Genomic DNA, 25576 nt, shown 5'->3' with positions numbered 1-25576 from the left:
GCCGGCGTGAATGGCACTCAACCTGGATGGTCATTTGTAGAAGAAGAGTCAGCTGCTGGACTTTGGGCTTTGGGATTGAACGGATACACTCCCTGGACTAGTGAAAGGTGGAATATATACTGCCAAACTTTGCCTGGGACTTGACTTTGACTCACCCGAGAGTTGAAAATAGACCTGAGGTAAGAGTGACTGATGCTATCTCGCTCTTGGAATACTTCTGCGCTTGTGAGGGGAATAGTTGTGTTGCAGAGAGAGGGTTTACGTACCTGTCAGCTGAGCTGAGTGTGTTTTTCCTGTTTTTAATTTGAGTTTCCAGGTATGTGTTTTTAGACCTGTTGCTCAGTGCTGAAGAAAGTTCTTTTTTTAAGGTAAAACAGAAAAGAGACAGTTTAAGGGTCAGGGAGATAGTGGTTCTGATGGTGTGTAAACAAACTTTTGAGATAGCGAACAGTGTGAACGGAGTGAGAGAGAGAGAGGGAGAGAGAGAAGTAGAAAAAGAGTTGCAGAACAGTGCATTTTCTCTGATCTTTAGTTAAGAGTGCAGTGAAGTCTGGCCTGGAAATTAAAAAGACAGGAAGCAGTCATGTAATTTATAGACTTTCTCCTTAACTGTGCACCAGACGCTACTGGTTGGGAAGCGCTTGCACTGCGCTGGGGAGAGGAAGGTGGGGAGGGTAGTGGTGTTGGTGGCTGTTTGGGGCAATTCTGTAGAGTTCAATGGACCCCCCACCCCCTGCCTACCCATTCTTCTCAAGGGATAGACCTCTGGGACATCAGGTTACTTTTCTCCTTCTTTCTCTCCCTCTCTCTCTCTCTCTCTCTCTCTCTCTCTCTCTCTCTCTGTACATCTTACCGTCAGCCTCCTCATGTTACACAACCCGCCACACTCTCTCTCTTTTTCTCTCTCTATCTCTCTCTCCCTCTCTCTTCTCTCTCTGTGAGCCACAGCCTTGCTCCAAGCACAGCACAGACATGGAACACGTTTCAGTCTTTATCATTCTCATCTGGGCGGGGGCAGTTGTTAGCGTGTCAGTCGGCTTCATAGCTGGTATTCACACCAGGGAATACTGCACATGCATTGAAACGGAGGGGGGGTGGGGGGGGGGCATCAGCTCCCGCGAGTTACAGAGCTTTTTTACGAGGAAAGGAAAAAACAACTAAATCCATTTTAGATTACCACTAAGAATGGTGCTTAAGTTTAATAGAATCGGCGCCTCCGGGGAGACATATATCAACATTTTCTTCTGCCATTTTGGAGCCTCTTTCGCAAAGTCCAAGAAATGTTCTAAAACATTCTCTGCGAATTATGTCACTGCATCTTACGTACAGCTATATATATTTTGTTTAAATGTTCCAGCCCTTTATAATTTAGCAACACTGAAAGAGGGGGGGAAAGAACTGTAAAAGCTCTATAAAACAAATAAAAAATTACCACCTAAACTCAATGACCGCAAGTGAAAGTTAATCTTAATACTGGTCTCCTATTAAGCCATTGAGCTCAGCCCTCTCAGAGCCTGAACATGTTGAAGTCATCAGGGCCAGGCAGACCTCATCTCTCACCCTTCATCCACAGCAGATGGGCAGTGGCCCTTCTCCCCTTCATACAATGATCTCTGCAATTATTATTTATGAGCCAGCTTTGGTTTCCCATTGAGCCTGAATTAAAGCTTTCCCTTTGTAGTGCTCTGGTACCATCCCGCACCCGTGCTGCCCAACCGGTGCACGCGTCCGGGCCCGATCCGGTGCTAAAGCGGCAGCATAAAGCTGCATTCACATACGTCGCTACTCGCCCATCTATGAGCGAGAACTGTCAATGTATAGTGAATGTGTTCTAGCTAAATGTGGCCAGGACAGGCGATGCGAGGACTAGCGATGTGATGTGGGCGGGTACAAAGTTAAAATAATTTTAACTTCCAGCGATGCGAGTGAAGCGAGTATCAAATCAGAATGTAGAATAGAGATGATTGACAGTTAACGGAAGCGAGGAGCGATGTGCGAGTAGCGACGTATGTGAATGCCCCTTAACGCCAGAGCGGAGAGTTCTGCGGTGAGCGGTCATCTGAGCACTCGATGCTGGATGTGGTAATGAGTGCTAATGAGGTCTTCAGCGGCACGCGTGGACTACAGCCAAAGCGCTTCTCGGCTAAAAGCACCTGGGCGCACCAGCGCTGGCTTCGGAGTTGCAATGGACAGAACGACAAAGATATCAGATGTCCCTTTCCATCCGCACTCAACTTTAAATGCAATGTATGCACAGAAAGAGAGAAAGAGAGAGAGAGAGAGAGAGAGAGAGGGAGGTTGAGAGAGAAATAGAGAGAGAGAGAGGGAGGGCGAGAAAGACGAGAAAGAGACAACGATAGATGTATGTGAAACAGAGGGGAATGATTTTTCATGTCTCTTTTGAGGAAAAACTCCCTTTTGGGATGAGCTTCCTTTGTGTTTGTCAAGAGGGGTGACCTGAGACAGAGGTCAAGGCTCTGAGAATACATGAGCCTGTGGGGCTGTCAACAGGGAGGGAAAGCCAGAGAACACTCCCTGCCATGATCACTGGACCGCTGGCTGGGAAAAGCAAATGAAATACTACCAGACATGTTACTTTTCTTTGAGACGTTTTTTTTTTTTCCCTCCCTGCTGGTCAGCCTGCCTTACGGGTGACAAAAGAATTCAGACGAAGACAGAAGTTGTCACTCTGTGCAATTTACACTTTGGATGTAACAGTCATGAGGTGTTACAGAAATTTGAGGATGTCTTTAATTTACCATGTTTTAAATGTGTAGTATTGTCCTCTTCAAAAAATAGTTGTGCTACATATTTTTATTCGGTTGTATCTGTTATCTTATTATTATTTTCTAAATCAAAGCTTATTTTTATAGATAAGTATTTAAAGTATCATCACATTGAATGCCTTTCAGATTTAATGCATTTTATATTAAGTCAGGTGAAAAACAATCATCTTGAGTTGCATTTTAGTGTTGTCATAAGTAAGCCGCTCGTGTCAACATTTGTAAAGTCTCTCAGAAATGCTGCTCTCTTTCATAAAGTGTGTCTCATTAACAGAGTCAACAGCTCAATTGTCTTTTTAAGCATAAACACCTGCTCATTGGCACGGTCCATTTCACTCTACTATTCTGAGCATTCAGAGCTTTGTTACATAGCCAGCCCGCTTCAAATGTTTTTGCTTCATTCTGTTTCATCTGTCATCGCTTTTTATCATTCCAAAGCTCCTCAGTCATACTGCATGCTACATCTCCTGTCTTATCGCTTGAATAAGGGAGCAGTTCTCTTCATCTTCCCTCAATACCAAATCCCTGTGAAAATACTGATGCACACCACTGTGCTTTCTTAATCCCACATTTCATTCGCCCTTTTGTACAAGCTTCCTTGGAAGCCTTCCCCATCACTCGGCCTGCAAACAGTATGTCTCATCACCGTCAGGTCTGTTTCAACAGCCCAGGGGTGTCCTCTTTCTGTGTCCCATCACCAGCCACTGATTAGTGCTAAATCATTTGGTCCGCTAAGACTGGTATCATAACAATCCTCAGTGTTGACTCAAGCAGCATTTGTGTGTGTGTGTGTGTGTGTGTGTGTGTGTGTGTGTGTGTGTATGTGTATGTGTGTGCGTGTGTGAGCGTGTGTGTGTGTGTGAGCGTGTGTGCGTGCGTGCGTGTGTGTGTGTGTGTGTGTGTCTATATATGTATGTGTGTGCGTGCGTGCGTCCATGCGCGCATGCATGTGTGTGTGTGTGTGTGTGTGTGTGTGTGTGTGTGTGTGTGTGTGTGTGTGTGTGTATGTGTGTGCGTGTGTGTTTGTGTGTGTGTGTGAGCGTGTGTGCGTGCGTGCGTGTGTGTGTGTGTGTGTGTCTATATATGTATGTGTGTGCGTGCGTGCGTCCATGCGAGCATGAATGCGTGCATGCGCGCATGCATGTGTGTGTGTGTGTGTGTGTGTGTGTGTGTGTGTGTGTGTGTGTGTGAGTGTGCGTGTGCGTGTGTGTGCATGTGCAAGATCTAATGGTGACCACAGACGCATAACGGTGGTCTGAGCTGAGCAAGCCATCTGCTTTGCCATGGTCTCATGATGACATGTTGTGTATTGCTTGCCTGTACATGAAGTGCACAATGCACGCAAACACACAAACCCTCAGACACACACACACACACACACACACACACACACACACACACACACACACAAACACACACATACACACACACACATACACACGCACACACACATGCACACAAACACACACAACATACTGTAAATACAAACACAAACCATGCATACAATACAACCACAAGCACATACACACACACACACACACACACACACACATATAAACACAAACAAATGTACCAACACGCGTATACACGCCCATTGCTTTGAGTCTGCCGCTCCTTTGCTATTACAGTAACAAGCTTTGGCCTATATGGAGGGCCAACGCACAGACTTGTCATTTCAGGGAAAGCAAAACTGTGGTGAGGTGAGTCAGAAGGATCAGAGGACACGCGTGCTCTCATTCTCTCTCTAGCTCACTCTCTCTCTATCTCTATAACTCGCTCTCTCGCTCTCTCTCTAGCTCTCTCTCTCTATCTCTATAACTCGCTCTCTCGCTCTCTCTCTAGCTCTCTCTCTCTCTATCTCTATAACTCGCTCTCTCTCTCTCTCTCTCTCTCGCTCAGATTCAGATTCAGATTCAGATTCAGATTCAAATTCAAAGTGGCATGACAAGTGGTACTCATATTGCCAAAGCAGTCAGACAGAACAGAAAGTAGTACAATAGCATTAGTACAATTCATAAAATACATATGTGTGTGTGTGGTGTGATTTGGGGTGTGTGTACATGTCACTCTCTCTCTCTCTCTCACTCACACACACACACACACACACACTCTTCCTCTCTTGCTCTTTCTCTGTAAGTGCAAGCATTGCAGATCCTTAGACGTACAGTAACAGAGAGTATGTTGGATGCTTTAGGATCTGCCCGAAAATAATTAAAAAGACTACTCCAATAAAGTACTCCAATGCATGGGGTACACTCTACAGTTAGTTGTTCTGTGCTTAAACAAGATGGGTTTTTTTGCTCTTAATACAGTATACATCTATTATGTCTACAAATATTTACACAGTCCAGTTACGTGCACCACAAAGCCAAAGCATTTTGCAGAGCCAAATGCATTGCACTCTAGCTATTCCACTTGAGAGCCAGGCTGTGTTTGGACTTAACGGGTCCCAGGCTCTAGCCCAGCATGCATCAATACAACAGTTGTATTCTTCTCCAGCAGATATTACACAATAAACTAATGTCTCCCTGAGAGACCTGTAAAGCCCATCATGCAGCCCCCAGGACTTGACTCTGACAACTGAAGATGTCCTGATAAATATATATTTAAATATATAAAAAACATACCCTTTCCACAAAATTCCTCACAGCGCACAAGGCCCTTTGTGTGAATCTTTGACTGCAAACATATGGCGATGGTCTTTACCTCACTGTGCAGTGGGAAAAATATGTAACTGCTCAAATGGCGTGACCTTTTCTGCGCTTGCAGCCAACCACACATCATGGATTCCATCCACCCAGGTCTAATTAGGTATTATTACAGGGTTATAAAACAGCAGGTCTCCCCCTCACACACCTTTGAGAGCGGCTCACGTGACCAAGGCTTTGCTGACTCGACTGTGTTTCGACTGACTCAACTGTGTCTCGACTGACTAAGCATCTCTGCTCATTTAACCTACTTTGTCATCATGACGGATTCCTCTTAACCTTATTGCTCTTTTCCCCAGGACATGTGGTCTGAGTGTAACCACAGAGTCCACTGGAAAGATTCATTAATCATTTCATGCAATATACTTGTAGGAAACACGGAGCAGCAAATAAAATCCACTTCTTTAACATACCACTAGCATGTTATGAAATTATCAGAAATGAATTCACTGCCAGCAAAAATCTCAGAGGATTTTCATGTTCAGAATGTTCTAGCATGTACTGTATGTACTTTACTGATGGTAAAGTTGGGCATTGTGGTTATGGTGATACTGAGTGCTCAGGGCACTGGTTTCATTTCGCTTGACTGCGAAAGGCTAAAAACTCCAGTGGGAGAATGGGCATGGCAAAAAGTCAATTGTGGGAGCAGTTAGATACTTCTGAGTGAAGGTAGAGGGTCTGGTGCCATCTCTCTCTCTCTCTCTCTCTCTCTCTCTCTCTTTCTCTTTCTCACTCTCCCTTTCTCATTCACAGTAGGCGCAGGGAGCATTCCTGTCTACACGTCGATCTTCCAATTCCACTGTGAAAAATTAAATTCTCACCAGCTACAGGAAATTATGGCAGCGCTACTGCCAAAAAACGAACACGCTTGTCATGAGAACATTGCTCAATGTCAAGGTCGTGAAATGGCAGCAGTCTGGAAAAGATGTTCAACAGGCTCTCAAGGTCCCACCACCCACAAAGCGCTTTTGAGTGGGGGTAGGGGAGAGGGTGAGGGGTATGTTGTGAGACCATCTAAAAGAGCACGATTCAAGCGTTCCAAAGCAGCCCCTGGCATCCTTTGGGTTATGTTTCAGGGTTTGTGATGTGCTCTGGGAGAGTTCGTTATGAGAACATTAAACACGGTCACACTTCTGAAATTCACAGGCTATTGCGCAATGTCTCAGTAGGGAGAAGCCAGCCAATGCGTGGCCTCTGTTCTTGCTAAAAGAGGGAACTTTAGTTTTTGCTATTTTGTTTTATACTTGTTTGATTTTTTTTTTTTTTTTTTTGATGAAAACAGTCTGCAAATGCAGTTTAACGTATACTTTATTGAGAATATTTTAGCTGTCTTCAGACAAAAAAGTTAAACAATTGTTTAAAAAATTCAGTAAACACTGACTGCATTTCTGTCACTTACATATCTATCAACAAAGTGTATGCAAACACTTCAACAGAAAAAGATACCAAGAACAGGAGTAATTATCCAATGTTGCATTTCCTTGACAAGCATTCTTTTTTTCTCTGTGCAGAGACAACTGTTTCTAGCAATACAGTAGCATTGGAAACGCTTTTATTTTGTTTTTATTGTCATGGACTTTGTTTCTGATTAAACATGTATACATGGAGTAATTCATTTTCTGCACAATTCTGCTTAGAATTGCACATCTTAAAGCTTACTATTAGCAAGGAAACATGACAAAATGTATTTGCAAAAATATGCAGGCTTCATGGGAAGTCTTCATTTTTAAATAACTATGAATAATACTATGAACCTCCAGTCTTTAAAGAGACCCTATGCAACTTTTTCATAGTCATAAAATCGCTTAGAAATCGTTGTTTTGCTAGACTGACCAGTTTTATCGAAAACAGTAATATTTCCTCCCGCCCCCAATGTCCCTATCCGCTATTGCAACCTTGCAGTTTGTTCAGGAGACGATTGTTCCCTGTTTACATCTGGAAGGCTGAGACGCATAAAGAACAAGAAGAACCACGCTTGCAATTTATATATTTATATATAGCCTTTATATGTATAAATATACAAGCTAAAGCTGTCGGGGAAGCTCTGCAGAGAAATATGCAAGCATAAAACGAGCAAAAATGAAAAACGACACCGAAACTTAAGATGAAATCGCCAATCCTGCATAGTTTCTCTTTAAGTGTGATTAAGTAATATAGTTCTTTGCTCTCCCCATATAAAGATCCCTCTTGCTGAGGTGAACATAGAATTCAGTAATTGAATTAGTGTGCTTACCTATTTTCAGAGGATAGCTGACATTAAATTGTATTTCAATAGTGGTTTCATCGATTATAAACTCTGTAGTAAAGCATAGCTCCCGAGTTATGGATGGATTTGAAAGACACATGTAAATGTCATAACCAAATATATCAAGCCTACAAATCTGATACTGTCCATTTCCTTAAGTGGTGAATTGCTTTGAACAACCTTCATTTGCTCACTAAAATAAAGATTGACAGAAACCTACTGTAAAGGCAATAATATTTACAACATCCGTAAGAGGATTCTGTAATAATTCATTATACAGTATAGTAATCAATTACATATTCAGTTAGTAAGATTAAAGATATCATCCTAACAAAAAACACCTCATAATCTTGAGGTGAAATGTGAAATGCCTTTGTCAGTACTGAGGTATACAGTACAATGGATAACGTGTAAATACATACGAAAGCTGAAGTTTTATTTCCGTAAACATGTGTAAAATATTTTGTGGTGCTTTGTCAACACATAGCAAATTGTTATTTGCTAGTTTAAAAGTCAATCAAGTAGTTGGACATTGGACAATGTTCTGGACAACTACTGTACGGCAAAATAAAATCTTAATTGCATTAAGTAAGCAGTTAGTTGCATGCAACCAGTGTTTTCCACACCAGTACCATTGCACAGCCATCCACAACTGTCACTGTGGCACTGTTGCCACTCCCACCATGTGCATAACACACTGAGTGTAGCACAACAGGTTATGGAGTGGAAACCAAATCAATAGTAGTACAGTAGCTGTAATGCTTTTCAATCTTAGGGTTTGTTCAAACTTGACTTCTGTTTTGCAGCTGCCGGCGTCCATTTTACATTATAATCATATGCAGTAGACCATGTTTTCGAGCGCACCAACATTTTCTGCAGCTTGGAGCTGTTTTTAAGTTGAGAAATGTTCAACTTCTAGTCCCACTGTTTTTTTTGTTTGTTTTGTTTTTTTTGACAGCTGACCAATCACAAGCAGATAACAGCGGATTGGCCTATTTTTTTAAGAAACTGCAAAAAAACAGTCTGCTTGACTTCTCTTGTCAGCAAAAGAGGCCAAGTCTGAACGTACCCTTACTTGAGAATACGCACAATTTCAAAATCCACCTTGTTACATTAGGTCCTTCATGATTTTACTTATTTTTTTATGGGCAAGATTTTTGCTGCAAGCTCAATCAAAAGGGCACCAAAGCTAACACTAGCCAGCATTTAAATATTTGTAGGTGATTAATTTAACACAAATTGTCTATTGACAGGCTAGTCTACATACCAGACTCTCCTGCTTCAGATGTAACCTGACCATCATCTCATCTGATCTGACATTTTCTCACAGAATACTGTAGCATGAATTGTAGCAATTCCACTCAGAATACTCAAACAGCTCGCTGCAAGCCCTGCTCTGTGGAAACAAATACAGCCTAACAAGACTGACATTAATTGGCATCCTGTCCTTTTCAAATCATCTACATGATTTGTGTTCTTTCCCACAAAAGCCTACTTTTCCAGTCATGCACTCTAATGGCATTCAAATGTTGTTGTTTGTTTGAAAACTGATACACTGTCAGAGGCCGTATTTTGAATCAGTCATCTGCTACTGGCTGCCTTCCCAACAATAGCAAGCCAGAAATGCTTGGTAATTATTTTCGTCAGGAGATGTGATTTTTATTTTAACAAGAATTCCCACAAGGAGTGTGTGTGTGTGTGTGTGTGTGTGTGTGTGTGTGTGTGTGTGTGTGTGTGTGTGTGTGTGTGTGTGTGTGTGTGTGTGTTTATGTCTGCACACCCGTCCATGTGCATGCCTTTATGTTTGTATTGTGTGTGTGTGTGTGTGTGTGTGTGTGTGTGTGTGTGTGTGTGTGTGTGTGTGTGTGTGTGTGTGTGTATTAGAAACAAAACACTCCTCAGGCATAGAGGGAAGGCTGGCTTCACCACCGGATGGGGTTGTCAAGGGGATAGGGGTTGTCAAGGTGACCTCCTCCTTAGTGTGTGTGTGTGTGTGTGTGTGTGTGTGTGTGTGTGTGTGTGTGAGTGTGAGTGTGAGTGTGAGTGTGAGTGTGAGTGTGTGTGTGTGTGTGTGAGAGAGAGAGAGAGAGAGAGAGAGAGAGAGAGAGAGTTGTTTGTGCCTGCATAAATATTGATGTGTCTACAAGTGGGTACAAAAAAGTATATATGTGTGGGTGTGTGCATTTTTTTTAGTTTTGCTCAGACCCGGCTCCAGGGGGGGGGCAAAAGGGGGCGGTGCACCCTCAAACAAAAAAGGTGCCCCCTCAGTTTTACTTGGCCTAATCCTAACTGTAGCCTTTTACGATTGAGAGTGCCCCCCTGAAAATCTCAAATGCCCCCTTTATCACTGCTCTCTGCAGCCGGGTCTGGTTTTGCTGTGTGAAGCTATACACTTACATACTGTGAATATGTTGTAAATCAATAGAACATCCTGCTATCAGGTTCAGATGCTTTTTTATTGTTATCTTTATGAAGTTATATTTCATATGAAATGAGATTGTCCTCATCAGAGCTATCATTGTAACTCATACTGCATTCTCCTGTTCCGATGAAGGCTCTATTGAGCCACAAGCAAATCCCTGATGTTTTCAGAAGGAAAAATAATCTGCTTCCAATTAATAGGATAATCAAACAAAAAAAAACATAAATTTCCTGGTTGTGGTAACATAATCTAATTAAGATACTATGGCTTTATTTGCCAGGCTAGTAGATCATTTCATTACACTAATTTGCAGCTACTCTGATACATGTGAAGACAATAAGCATCTCTCTGTTTACGCTCTACTGAACATGATGATATACACATTAAACACATCATGACATGCACATAATGCGATGATTTGATTAGAGACTACTTGCGCAATGTCCACTATATGGTATCTGGAACTTTGACTGAGATGAATTATCCTCAACGGGCCGAGGCGAAGCACCTGGCCAAGACAGGGAATGGACAGAGTGCCGTCTCCCATCTGCTTTCATTGTTAAGCAAACATCTCAATGATATTAACAGTCAACTCATCCAGGAAACTGTCCTTTAGCTTTTGACAGTGCCCGACCAGTAAGGGGAGACGAAAACATTCTAGAGCAATCCACTGACAGTAGAGCTTGGAACTGTGTGATAATATGATTTATGGCTAACAATTGACATCTCTGTGCGATCGGTAAGTTGTTTGGTTTGGACTGCTATGAATAGGGCCGTATACTGTAGGAGGTCCTGCCTCCAGGGTTCAGCGCCCATGCAAAACAAGAAGCCTCACACTGTATCAGGTTACTTTTAGCAAGACTTGGCAACATGATTACATATAATTTGTGCTACGGCAGAACAGTTATGCACAAATTATGTCATGACAAGAGTTTCTTTCTAATTTTCTGACATGAGTTCATTGTTACTGTAGCCTCTACTCGTGATTTATCATACTTTCCAATCTCGTCATTCCTTAAAATGAAAATTGGCACTGCACTTTTGAGGAAATGGTTAACTTGGAAGAGACCTGTAGTGCCATTACTGAAATACCTTTGACTACTTGGCTGGCAGTGTTGCCTTGTGTTCGGAGAGGAACTCAGAGTTCTAGTGTTGTTGTTGGTATTTGAATTTGAATGCTGAGGTCTGGTTATCATTTAAAAAATGGTACAAGAAGTGATAAGGATTCAACACGTCTGCAACTGAGAGAAATTGCAGTTGCTTCTCATTCAGCCTGTCCATTAAGATATCCATCGATCCGTTACTTTGCGAAAAGACTTAATTAAGGGCTGCACCCTCATAAGATAATTTGCTTTGGAAATTGAAAACATATTGTCTGTGAAAATGTCCAGTTTAGTATTGCATCAGATTCATAATGACCTAACAGCTAACAAACTTCCAGAGGTAGCTTACACAGCTCAATCCTCTGGGAACACATCAGTTAGTTCCTGAGATTTCTTCCTGTGAGTGCGGGCATCACCATCATACAATAAGGAGAAGAGGACGCAATGAAAGGGGATAATTCATTGTGACTCGTCTTGTAAACACATGAGTCAGGCTGATAAATACTGCATTCTGTATTCCAACTGTGTCTCAAACCCACAGCTCTCCAGTTTACATTTATGTCCGAGATCAAACTAATAGCTGACACTCTGCAACTGAACAAGCACATTTTTAGTTTACTTCAATTTAACTCTGTTATTTAGTTGCCAATTAAATAAAAAAAAAAATTCACTGAATAAATGTAATATATAATCAAGTAGTCGTTTATGCAAACACCATATGGTGGCCTGCACAGCCAAAAAGAACAATGAGTTCATACCATGAGAGTAAACTGCATACATCATTTACTGTACTAGAAATATAAATATTCGGCAATTTGGGGCTGGGTCACTGCATAGTTTTATGGTGCAAAGCATTTCCAGCCATAAATAATTGCTATGAAAATCTGTAATTGAACAGCGCTGAAACCATTTGTAGTTATGCTCCAGATCAACACCACCCAACACAAAGATATTGAGATATCATTATCAAATCATCTGCAGGAGTTTGTTTTAGGTATGGCAGCTTTAAAAAGTCTTAGGCACAAACCCTGTACACCCACTGCAAGTTAAAGCAGCTCCACACCTAAACTGTACTGAAAACATCAGGCAATCCCATGTTTATAGACAGGGTTGTTCAGAAATGTTCTAATCTTGAGAGCACAGAAAAACGATAATGTAAGTAAATAAGTGAAGTCAACAAAGAAAGATCAGAGGCGTCTCAAAAAAGTGAACACTTGATTGCACATGACCTCATGCAGAGGAACTCACTCACTGAAAATCGTTTATCATTTGTGTGCATTGCACGCATTCAGGCCATAACATACAGTGCAAGAAATTGAAATGTCACTGAGCCTTGCAGTACTTTCGTTCCCTATGGAGAAAGTCTGAAGAATCAGCCCTCTCAAATGTCAAATGTAAACTGCATATGGAGGATAACTCATTTGATTCATCGACATCGAGCGTCCAGACATACGAGCCACTGTTAGGGACATTTGTGGGCACTCTGTCTTTGACTTGGCCGCTTTGATCAGGGGCCCGTGCGGAACAACTTCGAATCCCGAGGCGATGCTTGAGACATTGTGTCATGCGTGACACGTCCGCAAATGTCTGCCGGGGCGTACATAACCATCCCCGCTCCGGACAGGGGTTCATGCGCACCCCCCGGTCCCCCCAAAACACACAATGGGAAACTTCATCCCGTCGCGCCGCCGGATGAGAGTGGCTATTGTCCTGGCCGGAGTACAGTAGCATTGCAGAGCGACGCTCCACAGAGCAGCACTGTTGTGTGAGGGAGGGTCCCTGTGGCCGACACGGTCAAGTAATTACTCCTGATGAGTGGGGCGAAGAAAACAGCAGTGTGCTCCGGGCTGCGCCCTCTGGCCTCGGGGCTTTCCCCCAGGCAGGGAGAGAGAGAGAGAGAGAGAGAGAGAGAGAGAGAGGGATGGGATCTATTTCTCTATCTCTTCATCTCTCTCTTTTCATTCACATCTCTTTATCTGTCGGTCTTACTCTGTCTGCATATCTGTCTCTCTCTCTCTCTCTCTGCTACTCTGTCTTGCTGTTTGTGTCTGTCTGTCTGCCCTGGTCTCTTTGTGCATCTATTTGTGCATCTCTCTCTCTCTCTCTCTCTCTCTCTCTCTCTCTCTCTCTCTCTCTCTCTCTCTCTCTCTCTCCATCCTATCTTTGCCATCAGACCTGTCGACATAAATGCTAACTACACAAGACTGAATCTATAAAGATATGGCAGCCCACACTGAACAACTACCTGCTCTGGTCTTTCCCTGACCATCGTAATGACAACTATTAAATAAGCCTGTAACTTTATATGAATGAATATACAAATGTCCCTCTCAGTGTCTCAAGTCTATCTGAGAGTGATCCTCAAAGATATTGTTTGAGTGGTCATTGCACAGGTGTTGTACACTGTGGACAATGTCATTCTTATAAGGTAGAATGATCTCTCTCTATCTACGTATCTCTCTCTCTCTCTTTCTCTCTCTCTCACACTATTTCTCTCTCTCTCTCTCTCTCTCTCTCGCTGCCCGTATCACCTGGTGATAAGGAAGTAGCCATCCTCTTACAAGGCTAAATAATCTCTCTCCCTCTGTCAACACCAGTGAAGAGGTGTGTACTTTTGTAGAACATACTGTTGACATATGTGGCCAAATCTTTTAACAGGCTGTTGTTGCCATTATAAAATACATCATGGCAGCCACACCATGTTTCCTTTAGGAAGTGGAATATAATTTATCTAGGACTAACTGTATGCATAGTGTGGAGTGGACTCCACTGAGCACATACTGTACACCACACACACGCACATGCACACACACACAAAAGCAAACAGTGATGCACAATTTTCCGTGCATCGCCAGATTCACAGTGCCATTCTCATCTAATAGTCCAGCTTTGCAAGTTCCTCAGGTCTGTTAATTTGAAATCACGATGAACATGGATTTACTTTGTGCCGTAAACAAAGGGAGTAAACATGGACCATATGGCTCAGTTGATTGTCATCTTCCTCGGAAGAATGCGTAATTTGAAAGCCATGAAAGGCAGTTCTGCAAACATCCCAAATCAAACTCTCATTTACAGTGAGAGGCCCTAAGGGGGTTTCAAGATTCCATACTGCATACTGATGCTAAACATTGCTAATCTATCCAGGGCATTTCCCCCATTTCCATCCAAACACAAAACCTCTTCTTCTCCACTGACCGCATTATTTCTATCTTCAGAAATTCACAAAACAAAATGATATGAACGCTACATTTCTGGAAACACAGACTAGGCCCTTTTCCATCGACAGAGAACCGGCTCCGTTCCCGTTCGCGAACCAACATTTGAACCGTTCGTGTTTCCACCAAACAAAAGCCGGTTCGGAACGTGGCACCTTGGTTCGGAAGTCAAACCAAAAATACTTGTTTTTTTCTTGCGAACCAGAGTGGGCATGTCATGTGCCATTCAGTGGGGAGAAGGCTAAAAGCATGAGTTTTCCGTTCTTATCAACAGTTGCCATGAGTAAACAAAACGATTCAACTAGCATTACACTGCAGACGTTGACTAGCATTTTAAACAGCTAGTTTCTGCCACCCATTGTTGATGACGCATCCTTGGCTCGGTTCAGAACTGGTGTAAATGCGGGCTGGTTCACTAGATACTGTAGCACCACGGTTCAAAGAACTCTGAACGGCACCAGTTCAACACCAGGTTCGTTTTTGGTGTAAAAACGACTATGTTTTTTGTTTATAAGGACATTGTATTCCATTCATTTTTTAATATGATATATATATACTTGCATTATCAAAGACCACTAAATGCTTGTGCAGACAACCTCATTTGTCAGTGTATCAAATACACTAACCGGCACTCTGTTTTTGAGGAAAGGTGTATTTCCATTCAAGTGTTTCAATCTGCCCTATTTGGCAGGACATCTGCATTGTGATAAAAAAAAAAAAACACTTAATCCCTGAGCTTAACTTGGACATGTCCTCATTTGTCAATATAAGAAATGTGTGACAAACCAGCAGATATCTAACAGACTTAACACCCGTATGTTATGTCAAGGTGAGCTGAATCATGGGAACTGGGAGAATTCAAAGAGGGTGGTCTTGATGACAAGAAGCGTAAACACTGATGAAACGGGATAAGAGTTAGCCACAACACTGCCAGTGTGCCGTACCCATGTTTTCCTTAGCACATAGAAAGGGAAACATTGTGACTTTTACGTCTAATGATATTTAAACCCAGGTCTCTCTCTCTCTCTCTCTCTCTGTGTGTGTGTGTGTGTGTGTGTGTGTGTGTGTGTGTGTGTGTGTTGTGGATCGACTGACTCGTTGTACTCTTTTCACATCTACACAACACCAAAAACATATGCCTCGAGGCTCTATCCCACGCAGTGGAACGGGTAGATACCAAGAAAGCGCCATTAACACTAAGTCAAAACCTGCTCCACTCAACCCCTCTGACCTTAAGTGTTCACGTTGGGCAGTGTTTACACAGGCGACCCACTGGAGCGCAGAGACCACATATTTTTAGCATTAAAATACAAAGCGCACTCCAGGCAATGTAAATAGCGGGTCCCCTTCGTCATCCTGTATCAATCAAGTGAGTGTGTGTTTATATCTGCCGCACATGTGGAGGAGGGCTCCTCCACTCCACAGCTCTGGGTGGAGACTTGACCACATAACATCAGAGGCAGGGTGGATTCAGGTCCTTACCTAACTGGGCCACGGACAGGCACACTCACTGTCGGGGTACGCAGAGCATACAACTGAAGCGTTCCATTCACAAAACGAACAAAAAAATGGTTTTAGAAGACTGCTTTTAGAAGTTTTTGTAACATGCAATGCATTTCTCACGTCTGGTGTATCCAGATTCAGTGATTACAGTAGAAGCTAGTTGTTGCAGCAAGTTCACTTTGAACGGAACGCTTGAGTTGCACGCCTGTCGGTTACTGGCATGGACTCTGCCTCTATTTGATTGCTGAGCCATTTGATCGTAGCGCATACCTGCTGATCCTGCAGCGCTTGCTGTAACCCATAATCGAAGCAGCATGGGGCCCTTCCTCGTTTCTTGGGGGTCGATGTAAAACTCTGACAAAAAAAACAAAGCAAAGTTGAAGTGTAAGGGAGAGGATCAAATATAGGGTTGCAGTCCACACTTGGCTCCTAACCCCACTTTGAGCACTGGCAAAGTCTATTGGTACAACACCTTCACAGCGGTTTTAACAAGCACCTAAAATGTGACTCGCCACCAGTGAAAAGAAAACGATATAAAGGTAATCTTAAGTGAATGCACATTTCCCATTTTCAGTGAAAGAGGCGATAGCCTAGGCAGCAAGCTGTGCTCAGACTTCGGGAAGATTTAGGCTCTGACTATGAACATGCCTTCACACTATTTAGGGAGGAGGACTTTTATCTGCCTAGAGGGATTCCCAGTTATCTGACATCATGTCTGTTTTTCCCAACTCTCACAGAAAAACCAGACACAATGTAATATCTTGATTGCAATGAAAGTACTGCTACCTCAAAATAGAAAAACAATAACCAAATGCACAAGCACCATAAAACTCCTAACATGCTACTGAACCTAACCACTGGGAACTGTGAAAATGATCTACTGTACTTTCACGTCTTTCAAAACATACAGTACATCATAATGACATGTAGCACCATATGAAAAGTGATAAATATTCCTCTTCCATGCTTCCAATGAATACCCTTAATTGTTATGTTATCTGAAGGATGAATATATGTTATTCAGTGATGGTGTCTGCTATTCGTTTAATTGCAATAACAGAGTGTAGTGCAACATATGGTGCACAGCAAGCCTGTCAGGTGCTGATACTGATGACACAGACGCACACATGTGTAAACATGTGGACTAAAAAGATATGTTAATAGCATATAAAATATTACATATTTGATGTCCATATGTTAGCTATTCACTGCATTGTCAGAATCTTACACATTTCACAGTATGTGCTTTGAACATTTTCAGCCAGTCTGGCATCTGTGTCAGCTCGTCCTAATAAGAAAAAAGATCAAATACATATGTTCAAAACAACAAAACTGTATGAACGTTCTTGATTTCTGAATGTTTCTGGAAAGATATCAGAGCTGACATTAATATTTTGTCTGCAAAAATTCTGTAAAACAGAAGGAACTCAAACTCTGAAATTGTTTAAGGATTCCCTGTCAGAGAAGAATCCGGCTGGATTCATACAGTAGCATTTGAGATCATAATAGCAATGAACTTCACAACTAAACTTGAGGTATTCAAGGAATTCAGGTCTACATTGCCCTCTATTGGCAGACTTGTTTCTATTTATTTTATCCTCTGAAAGTACTGCATAATAACCCCCATACATGAAATGATCCACCAGTAGAACATCCATACATTCACACACTGAGACATCCCCACCCAGATCATCTCAGGGCTTGTGAGTCTGGGGCCGATCACCAGCACAAGCATGCATTGAAGAAGCATTCCTCCTGTTCTGTTTTTCTACTCAGGAGAACGGAAAAACACTGCTGTGTGATATGCATTCTCAGGCACCTACGACCAGACTGAGGGAAGTGTTTGTGTTATGCATAACAGTGCAGAGCAAGCAAGCTCAGCTCGCCACAGATAGCTTGACACATATCAAACTGCTGGGGATTTCCCAGTCAGCGTGAAGCTACGGATCGCGATGCAGCAAGCACGCAATCTCTCTGTGCCTTCGGACGCTAGTTCAGTGTGCCGCTTTCATCTCCCCAAAGGCAGGTAACCATGAATAGGGCCTGGCTTTCGGGGAGGAGGTGAGCGGCTTGTACTTTGACATTTAAAACCCGCCAGTGGCCCACCGATAACGCTGACCCTCGGGCCCAAGCCTCTTCAAAGGGGGGGGGGGGGGTTAGAAGAGAGGACATGGCTTGGGTTACTCGCAGCGTTGCGATTGTGTGTGAGGTTTACCATATGAATGCGGCGCAGGTCTTTCGGGGAACCGTTTGGGGACCGGCGCATAGCGTCTTTGTGTCACTTGGGGTTGGCTGTCAGTCTTGGCAGATGGCATTCAGCGAACCAAGGCCCATTAGAACTAATGAGGTCAGGGTCACTGCCTGTGGGTGGCCAGGATTGTGCTACTGGCCATATTTCAAGCCAGGACCCCCATATTTTTTACCGTGTGTGCAAAAGGCAAAGGCCGTGAATTAAATAAGCCTCGGAGGGCAAGGAAGATCTTCTTTATCTAGAGGGAGCCCCTGCTCCCCCATAACTGTGTCCAGGGGCTCTAAATGATGAATGGAAGAAGATGCAATGCATCTGTTCTCCCAGGCAACGTAAAGAATGATAGGAACAGGGTAATAAACTTGCAGGAGGCTGTCCAAAATACTACAGAGAGGGCTGTTCACATTTTTGCGCAGCTTGTGGGAGAATAAAGTCATGGTCCAACACAAGAGGAGTCTCAGATACGTAGATGATGGATGGTTGGGTGTAGTTCATCTTGATGCCTGTGTCCTCCAAGGAGTCCATTCTTATCACAACTATCTCTCAAACTCCTACACTCTAAAAGTCTTCCATTATGATTTTTAGTCTCACTATTCTTTTATCTTCTCAAGTGATTATACTGTACTTAAGTGCCACAATCAGTTAAGTCATCATGTCTGAATTTAAGGCTGAATGTTTGATTTAGACTCTTTTAGCCTTCGTTGGCTATTCGTTGGCCATGTGAATCCACACAGCTTTAAGCATTTCTCTGTATAGAAGTTTTCACATTTGAACCTAAATTCAAACATGAGAGTATCTCATCTATGTGTTGAAGGTTGTACTGCACACTTGTTCAAACAAACAGTTACAAGGAGTTTCAGAACTGTTCAAGAACCTATAAGGAGAGCATGTCACTGTAGACTATCAAGAGAGGATGCATTTCTTCAACAATGTGAACCACTTGAGGTAATCTGAAGTAAATTTCCCATTCTCAGTGAAAGAGGCCATAAACCGCAAAAAGTGCTTAGACTTCAGGATGATTTAGGCTCTGACTGTGAACATGCCTTCACACTCCTGAGGGAGGGGAAGGCCTTTTTTTTCTGCCCAGGGGGGATTCTCAGTTATCTCAGTTATCGCTGTATTTCCAAACTCACACTGAAAAACAAGACAGCGTAGTATTTCAATTGTAATGAAAGTACCGCTACCTCAAGATAGAATATGACTAGCTCTGCCACTAGAGAATGTAAGCAATGTCATAACAACACAGTGCTGGCAAATGGCCAGAGAGATGGCATATAACATACTGTATAACATTCCAGACTGCTAGAACATTTTGACACTTTACAAGTCAAGTCAATTTGTTAGGCCACAATACTTATCTTTTAGATCTGATCTCCACAAAACAATGACAGAATTTGAAATTGAACTTGCTTCAAAGGTCATTCTGATTCATAGGAAATGCCTCAAACCTTCAGAAGAAGTTTTGTGCTCATGCAGACATTGAGGCAGTCAGTGTAGAACTGCGACAGTATACATCCAGATTTACAGTAACACTCTGTAAAGAAATGGCTATTATTCACTGTAGTACTTATGGTACTCACAAGGGATTATTGTGAAAAAATGTATCTGTTTTGGAGAGAAATATTTTCCTCACGTATTTAACAAAAAGCTCTGATCTTGCCCAGTCCGAGAGAGACTCTGAGAGACTTTGATCAGTACTGAAAAAATCATTGTTTCCAGCTGAGCTTCTCTTTCTGCCTCTAACCCAGACTGGAACAGTGAAAGACCTACAACGAATGCATCAGTTTCCAGTTAGGTTTTCGGTTCGTAATTTCGCCAAAGATATTTCAGAGATCCAGTATTGTCATCATCAGACTAGATTAGAGCAAAGTTATTCTACTCATAACTTTAAGAGGCAGTTTTGGAAAATCGATTTCTTCTGCTTTCAATCAGCTTCTGGCTTTTGCTATTGCTCGTTCCACTGAAACCATACAGAAGGTATTGTTCTGTTCAGAGCCAGCATTTTGAACTAGCTCACTGGAATGAAACACATTTAAACAAGTCTACATGCCACTGCTGACATTATCTTACGATGTGCTAAATCTCACACATTCTCTGTGTGTGCATGTGTTTATGTTCATATGTGTGTGTGCATGTGGCTGTGGATTTATGTGTGTGTGTGTGTGTGTGTGTTACAGAGGTGCGGGGTAAAGAGTGGAGGATCAGGGGCGGTCCTGATGGCTGGCGCTTGGGGAGCCGCCTGTGCTGGATACTGGCTCTAGGAGCCGTCAGCGTCCCTCTTCACCTGAAGACATTCCACAGGTGCTCCAGCCACATGTGCCACAGCCACACCACAACAATAACTACGTTAACATGGACTGTCTGCAGCAATCTGATATACATTAAACAATATTTCACTCATGATTCTTACATCAGAGGCTTAGGTAATATTCCATTCATATTCCGGATTGCATGTGAAAGAGCCAGTTGGCAACTGCCATGTGTCACAAAATACAGTGAAAACTCAAATAACATTAAGGTGTACAGCAATCCTCCTGTGTATTCCTGTGTGTTAACTGCACGTATAAACGGCAGGACAGTATTTTATGCTAATTAAAATCAGAGTACCCAATAGCCCAATGAATCAGAATTCAAATGTGATTTACTCATAAAGAAGAAAGGCACTCTCACTTATAGCCCGCCCCTGTGTATTAATCAGGTTGATATTGCTGTCTATGTAGACATACTGTAGCCAATTGCGCACCTCATACAGGCCTAAACAGGCAGCCGCTGGCATAGTATGCTTGAAAGACCCTAATGGTGAGAGCACTCTTTTAGGATGAATAAAGCCCAATTCACACCAAAGATTCCTGACACAACAAGACCAAGTTGCAGCGGTGTGAATTAAATATTGCATGTAGCTGCAAGCCATCACAGAGCATTCAACATGTTTATGAATTTCCCCTTGGGGATCAATAAAGTATCTATCTATCTATCTATCTATCTATCTATGTTTAGTCGCAGTTGCAAGGCTTTAGAACGTGGCGGCTCGTCGTCTGGAATCTTTGGTCTGAATCTTACTTAAAAGTCATGAGGTCATTCTAATTTTTGATAGGAGACTAACTGTGCATTCAGACCGAAACCGTCAAAAGAGTCAAAATCGCTGGTGAAGCTCATAGCCCGACGCTCAACCCAGTTCAGCACCGAAAGCGTCAAAGCCAAGACGTGAAACATTCGAACCAACCACAAGCAGCAATCCTGCGAGTTTGACATTCTAATTGGTTGAAGCCGAACCGTGTCACAGCTAATTACCATAAAGTTAACCCAGGCTCAACCTTTTTTTGACGCCCGTGAAGCTCATGAAGCCACGCTCACGCCCAGACCGCTTTTGACGCCGGTAACGCCGACTCTCCATAGAAAATGAATGATGTCCGGCGCTCTTGATGCTTTTGACGGTCTTGGTCTGAATGCACAGTTATCTACATAGTACTAATCCTAATTCTTATGTGAATTGAATGTCATTTTTATTTTACATTGTGACTGTGCTCAGGACGTGTGCCCATGAGGTCGTTGACGCTGGTCCTGCTCCTCCTGATCAGCGTCCAGGCTGCACTGAACATGGGAGAGGACGCCGCGACGCCGCCGACGCATCACCCGCACCACACACACCACCACCACCACCACACACACCAGCAGCAGCAGCAGCAGCATCAACGCCACAGGACGGCCCAGCAGTCCCACTCCCACTCAAACTCCCACTCAAAGCCCGGCGGCGGGGGCGGCCAGCACCGCTCCCCGGAACTCATCCCCACCGTGGACCCCAAACTGTTCAGCAAGCGCCGCTACCACTCGCCCCGCGTGCTGTTCAGCGACGTGGTGCCGCCGGACAGCCAGTCGGCGGGGCTGGCGGCCGGCGCGGGCCGGGACCGGGCCCGACACGGGCCGGGGTGGGGGGACCGGGACCCCCGCGTGCGACGGGGGGCCGCCGAGCAGATCATGCACCGCGGCGAGTACTCGGTGTGCGACAGCGTCAACCACTGGGTGAGCAATAAGACCCGCGCCACGGACATGAAGGGCAACGAGGTGACGGTGCTGCCCGACGTGCGCATCAACAACCAGGTGAAGCAGCAGCTCTTTTACGAGACCTCGTGCCGCTTCGCCACCACCCGGCCCAGCGGGGGTGGGGGCAGGGGAGGGGCGGGAGGGGGCAAGGGCCGAGGGGGCAAGGGCAACCGAGGGGTCAGGACGGGCTCCGGGGGCTGCCGGGGTATCGACACCCGCTTCTGGAACTCCTACTGCACCAACACGCACACCTTCGTGCGGGCACTCACCCTCTGGCAGAACCAGATCACCTGGCGGTACATACGCATCAACGCAGCCTGCGTGTGCGTCATCAGCCGCACGTCGTGGAAGGGCTGAGATCAGGACAGCTGACCCCTGCTACCGCAGAGGCCCTCCCCGAGACCAGACCTTTACCTCCCCTCCCCCTCCATCACTCACTCACCTATCAATCACCACAGCTTTACTGCCAATCATCTGGCCAGGACATGTCCCATCAAGCAACACACGCCTGTCCTCCAAGGCCCTACCCCCCACACCCTACCTCACGCTGTAAATTATTGGTCGTTTTAAGTTATGAGGACTGCATGTCATATTTATATAGTTTATACAGTCAAAATATAAATATAATTCTAAATATATATATGTGTATATACAGTATGCTTAAAAGAAATCCCGCTTTTTTTGTCGTGTTGTTGATATTGATGTTGTTATTTATTAAACACCTCAGTATGTGTATTAGGTAATCTCCTTATGTCTGTTTTGTTACCTGTTCCTTCCTCCGTTCTGGACGTACTGCAACTTGAAGGGCTTCACTGAAGGATTTCCACTGTGAAACAGAGGTCCATTAGTGTGACTTGACTCAGCCATGGAGACTAGCTGCAGTCCATTAAGGCATTCTCCATCACTCAGTTATTCCTTTATATGGGTCTCTGTGACCGCAAAATTATACAGTGAGCCATTTTGAGCTTTAGGCCCAGGATCCCATGTCTGACAGGGCCACTCAAGCAAATGTCCCCCATCTGCCAAGACATAAAAGGTGAAAACGAGACCATTAAGCGAAGCTTTTGTCTTTATGTTTGGATTTTTTTATGTTGCGGCACATCGTACATTTGTCTTTTGTGTAGGAAAGCGACTGACATATGGTGGAAGTATCCTGCCTGCGCTCCTAGTCTCCAGAAAACAATTGATTCAGAGCCTGGATAAAAAAAAATAGAGTACTCTTTTTCAAAGTGTTTGTGCATGCTGCTTTCAAAAACCACAAAAGTACCCAGGTGGAATATATTGAAGGGGTGAGCCTATAAAGGGACTTACTGCAATCCCGTCTAGTCATTCATCTCAAAACCACATTCCAAGGATCATAACAAACCTTGATGTGTGTGTATGTCTGTATGTCTGTGCGCGCATGTGTGTGTTATATTAATTTTGTTTTGGCCAATGAGCCCAACCAATGAGCCAGAACGCACATAGTAAAACAACTCAGCCGGTTGCTTGTGAGAGCAAAAGATCTGACAGGGATGCTCTTCCAGTTGGAACCTCTCTGCGGCAGTGCAGGGGTGAGGCGGGTCACCCAGGCAAAATATACAATAGGAAGGAGACAGATTATCGTCCAGCAATGGATCCGCAGAGAAGCCGTCGCCATGGAGCTGATATGTAAACCAAAGCCGCAGCCGTGCCAACGGGGTCAGGTGCACTCGGCAGGAATGGGACTGGAGACGACATCTGGAGAACTGAGGAAGGGGTTTGGGTATGTTGGGTGGAGTTGACATTGGGGGAAGGGACTGTTTTGTTTAAGGGTCTGTGAAGAGTGTCTGATACGGCATGTTCCAAAGCAAAGGCCTCATTGACGAAGGTGTTTACAAAGTGGGTTCACAGAAGACAGTTCAGTGCAAGGCACAACTGGGTGTTGTATTTAGAAAAGAGGAAGACATCTGTCAAGATCAGGGTGCATGGGGAAATTATCTTTTGCCCTGGAATTTTGCAAGTGCTAAAATGAATTGGTGTCAATGAATTGGTCCTGAATGATAAATATTAAATCATCTGGTTTCTAAATCATCTTCGTTTAAATAATCTGTCACTGATATACTTCTGCTGACTGCGTGACTTTTTACAGTATAATTGTCTGATTGATTACTTACTACAAAACTGTTAATCCATTCGTATGTAGAGTCAGAACTAAGACTCTATTGGATATTCCTTTAGTGCAGTCATGCATTAAATCAGATGGATGTTTTCGGAGGAATAACGTAAATACATCACACACAGACAGAAACTTGTGCAACCAAGAAACACAGCTATGTGGATATCAGAAATATCTTCAGTGGAAAGCAGTGTTTTTTTCTACTTTAGTCCTTCACAACCACATGTTTACATTGTCTTTCACATCTTGAGAGATGAGAAGTTGGGGTCATCGTGAGTGATCCACAGCTGCTTGCTGTGAAGCATCACTCTCTCTCACTCTCTCTCTCTCTTTCTCTAACATTACCACTAGCCTTGCTAGAACTTGCCTGACACTTCATTGCACCACATTTTATGGCAAAATTCCAAAAGAGTAACTCATACACACATTCCACCGGTGGAATTTCTACATTTGTAGATCAAGCTTGACGCACTGATGTCACTGGTAGGCCTAGCCTACAACAAATCTGACTGAAGTCCTCCTGATTTTTTTTGTTCACTAGAACAACAATGTGCATCACCACTGTGTATAATCATTGTGTGATGGCTACTGTCATGATATATGGCAGTTTAATAAAGGGTTGTTGGTTCTCTGGTTACTATAGCCCAGAAGCAACACTGTTCAGAAAACCGGATACTTGGAATGGCTTACCTGCAAAGTTGGCTAGCGCATGGCCTCCTGAAGGTTTTTATGACTCGCGCGCTTTGAGGTCTAGCACTTTTGGAAGTGGATAACGTGCGAAAAATGCAGCGCACCGACCACTCAGCTCTCGGTGGAAACTTTTCAAATATCTTGCGCATCCTGTTGTTCGGTCACTGGAAGACGATGTTGTATCGGCTCCGTTTCAAAGGGATAAAGCTGTGATTACATGGCAGAAGCAACCGAATTTTCCAGAGATTTAATAGGCCTACCGGGGCCTTACGTATAGGCTGCAGACTAGAGCTCATCAGATCGAGGGCTCCGCCAGCAAGTCTACTGCTTCCTTTACAGAAACACACAACAGCTTTCAACAACGTCTTTGTTTAAGCTCATTCAAAACCAGAATTCGTAAATAGCCAACAACTCAGTTTGGCATAAACAATAAGTGAGCAGGGGTTGTTTTTATGTACACACACACACACACACACACACA

At 43.6% G+C, this 25576-nt stretch overlaps 1 protein-coding gene across 2 annotated transcripts; it reads left to right on the top strand.

Annotated features, from left to right (window-relative positions):
• On the top strand, positions 1 to 23019 carry ngfa (nerve growth factor a (beta polypeptide)). Of its 2 annotated transcripts, none has more exons than XM_062541559.1 (3): positions 1 to 179; positions 20405 to 20528; positions 21757 to 23019. In XM_062541559.1, exon 3 carries the CDS (start codon positions 21768 to 21770, stop codon positions 22623 to 22625), a length of 858 nt encoding a protein of 285 aa, XP_062397543.1. In that variant the 5' UTR covers positions 1 to 179; positions 20405 to 20528; positions 21757 to 21767; the 3' UTR covers positions 22626 to 23019. The 2 variants fall into 2 exon arrangements, with proteins under 2 accessions (XP_062397543.1, XP_062397542.1); XM_062541558.1 differs by having other exon boundaries at positions 20405 to 20650.
• The last annotated feature ends 2557 nt before the right edge of the window (positions 23020 to 25576 follow it).

The sequence above is a fragment of the Sardina pilchardus genome, chromosome 7 (assembly GCF_963854185.1).
Source record: "Sardina pilchardus chromosome 7, fSarPil1.1, whole genome shotgun sequence".
Lineage (NCBI taxonomy): Eukaryota > Metazoa > Chordata > Actinopteri > Clupeiformes > Clupeidae > Sardina > Sardina pilchardus.
The sequence above is the reverse complement of the archived record's forward strand: the minus strand, read 5'-3'. Positions and strand labels throughout refer to the sequence as shown.

Excerpts from the sequence above, each read along its gene's own strand:
- ngfa (XM_062541558.1), top strand. The coding sequence starts at position 20,542 with ATGTGCCACAGCCACACCACAACAATAACTACGTTAACATGGACTGTC. Across the intron at positions 20,651-21,756 it reads TTCTTACATCAGAGGCTTAG|GACGTGTGCCCATGAGGTCG; the intron begins GTAATATTCCAT and ends GACTGTGCTCAG.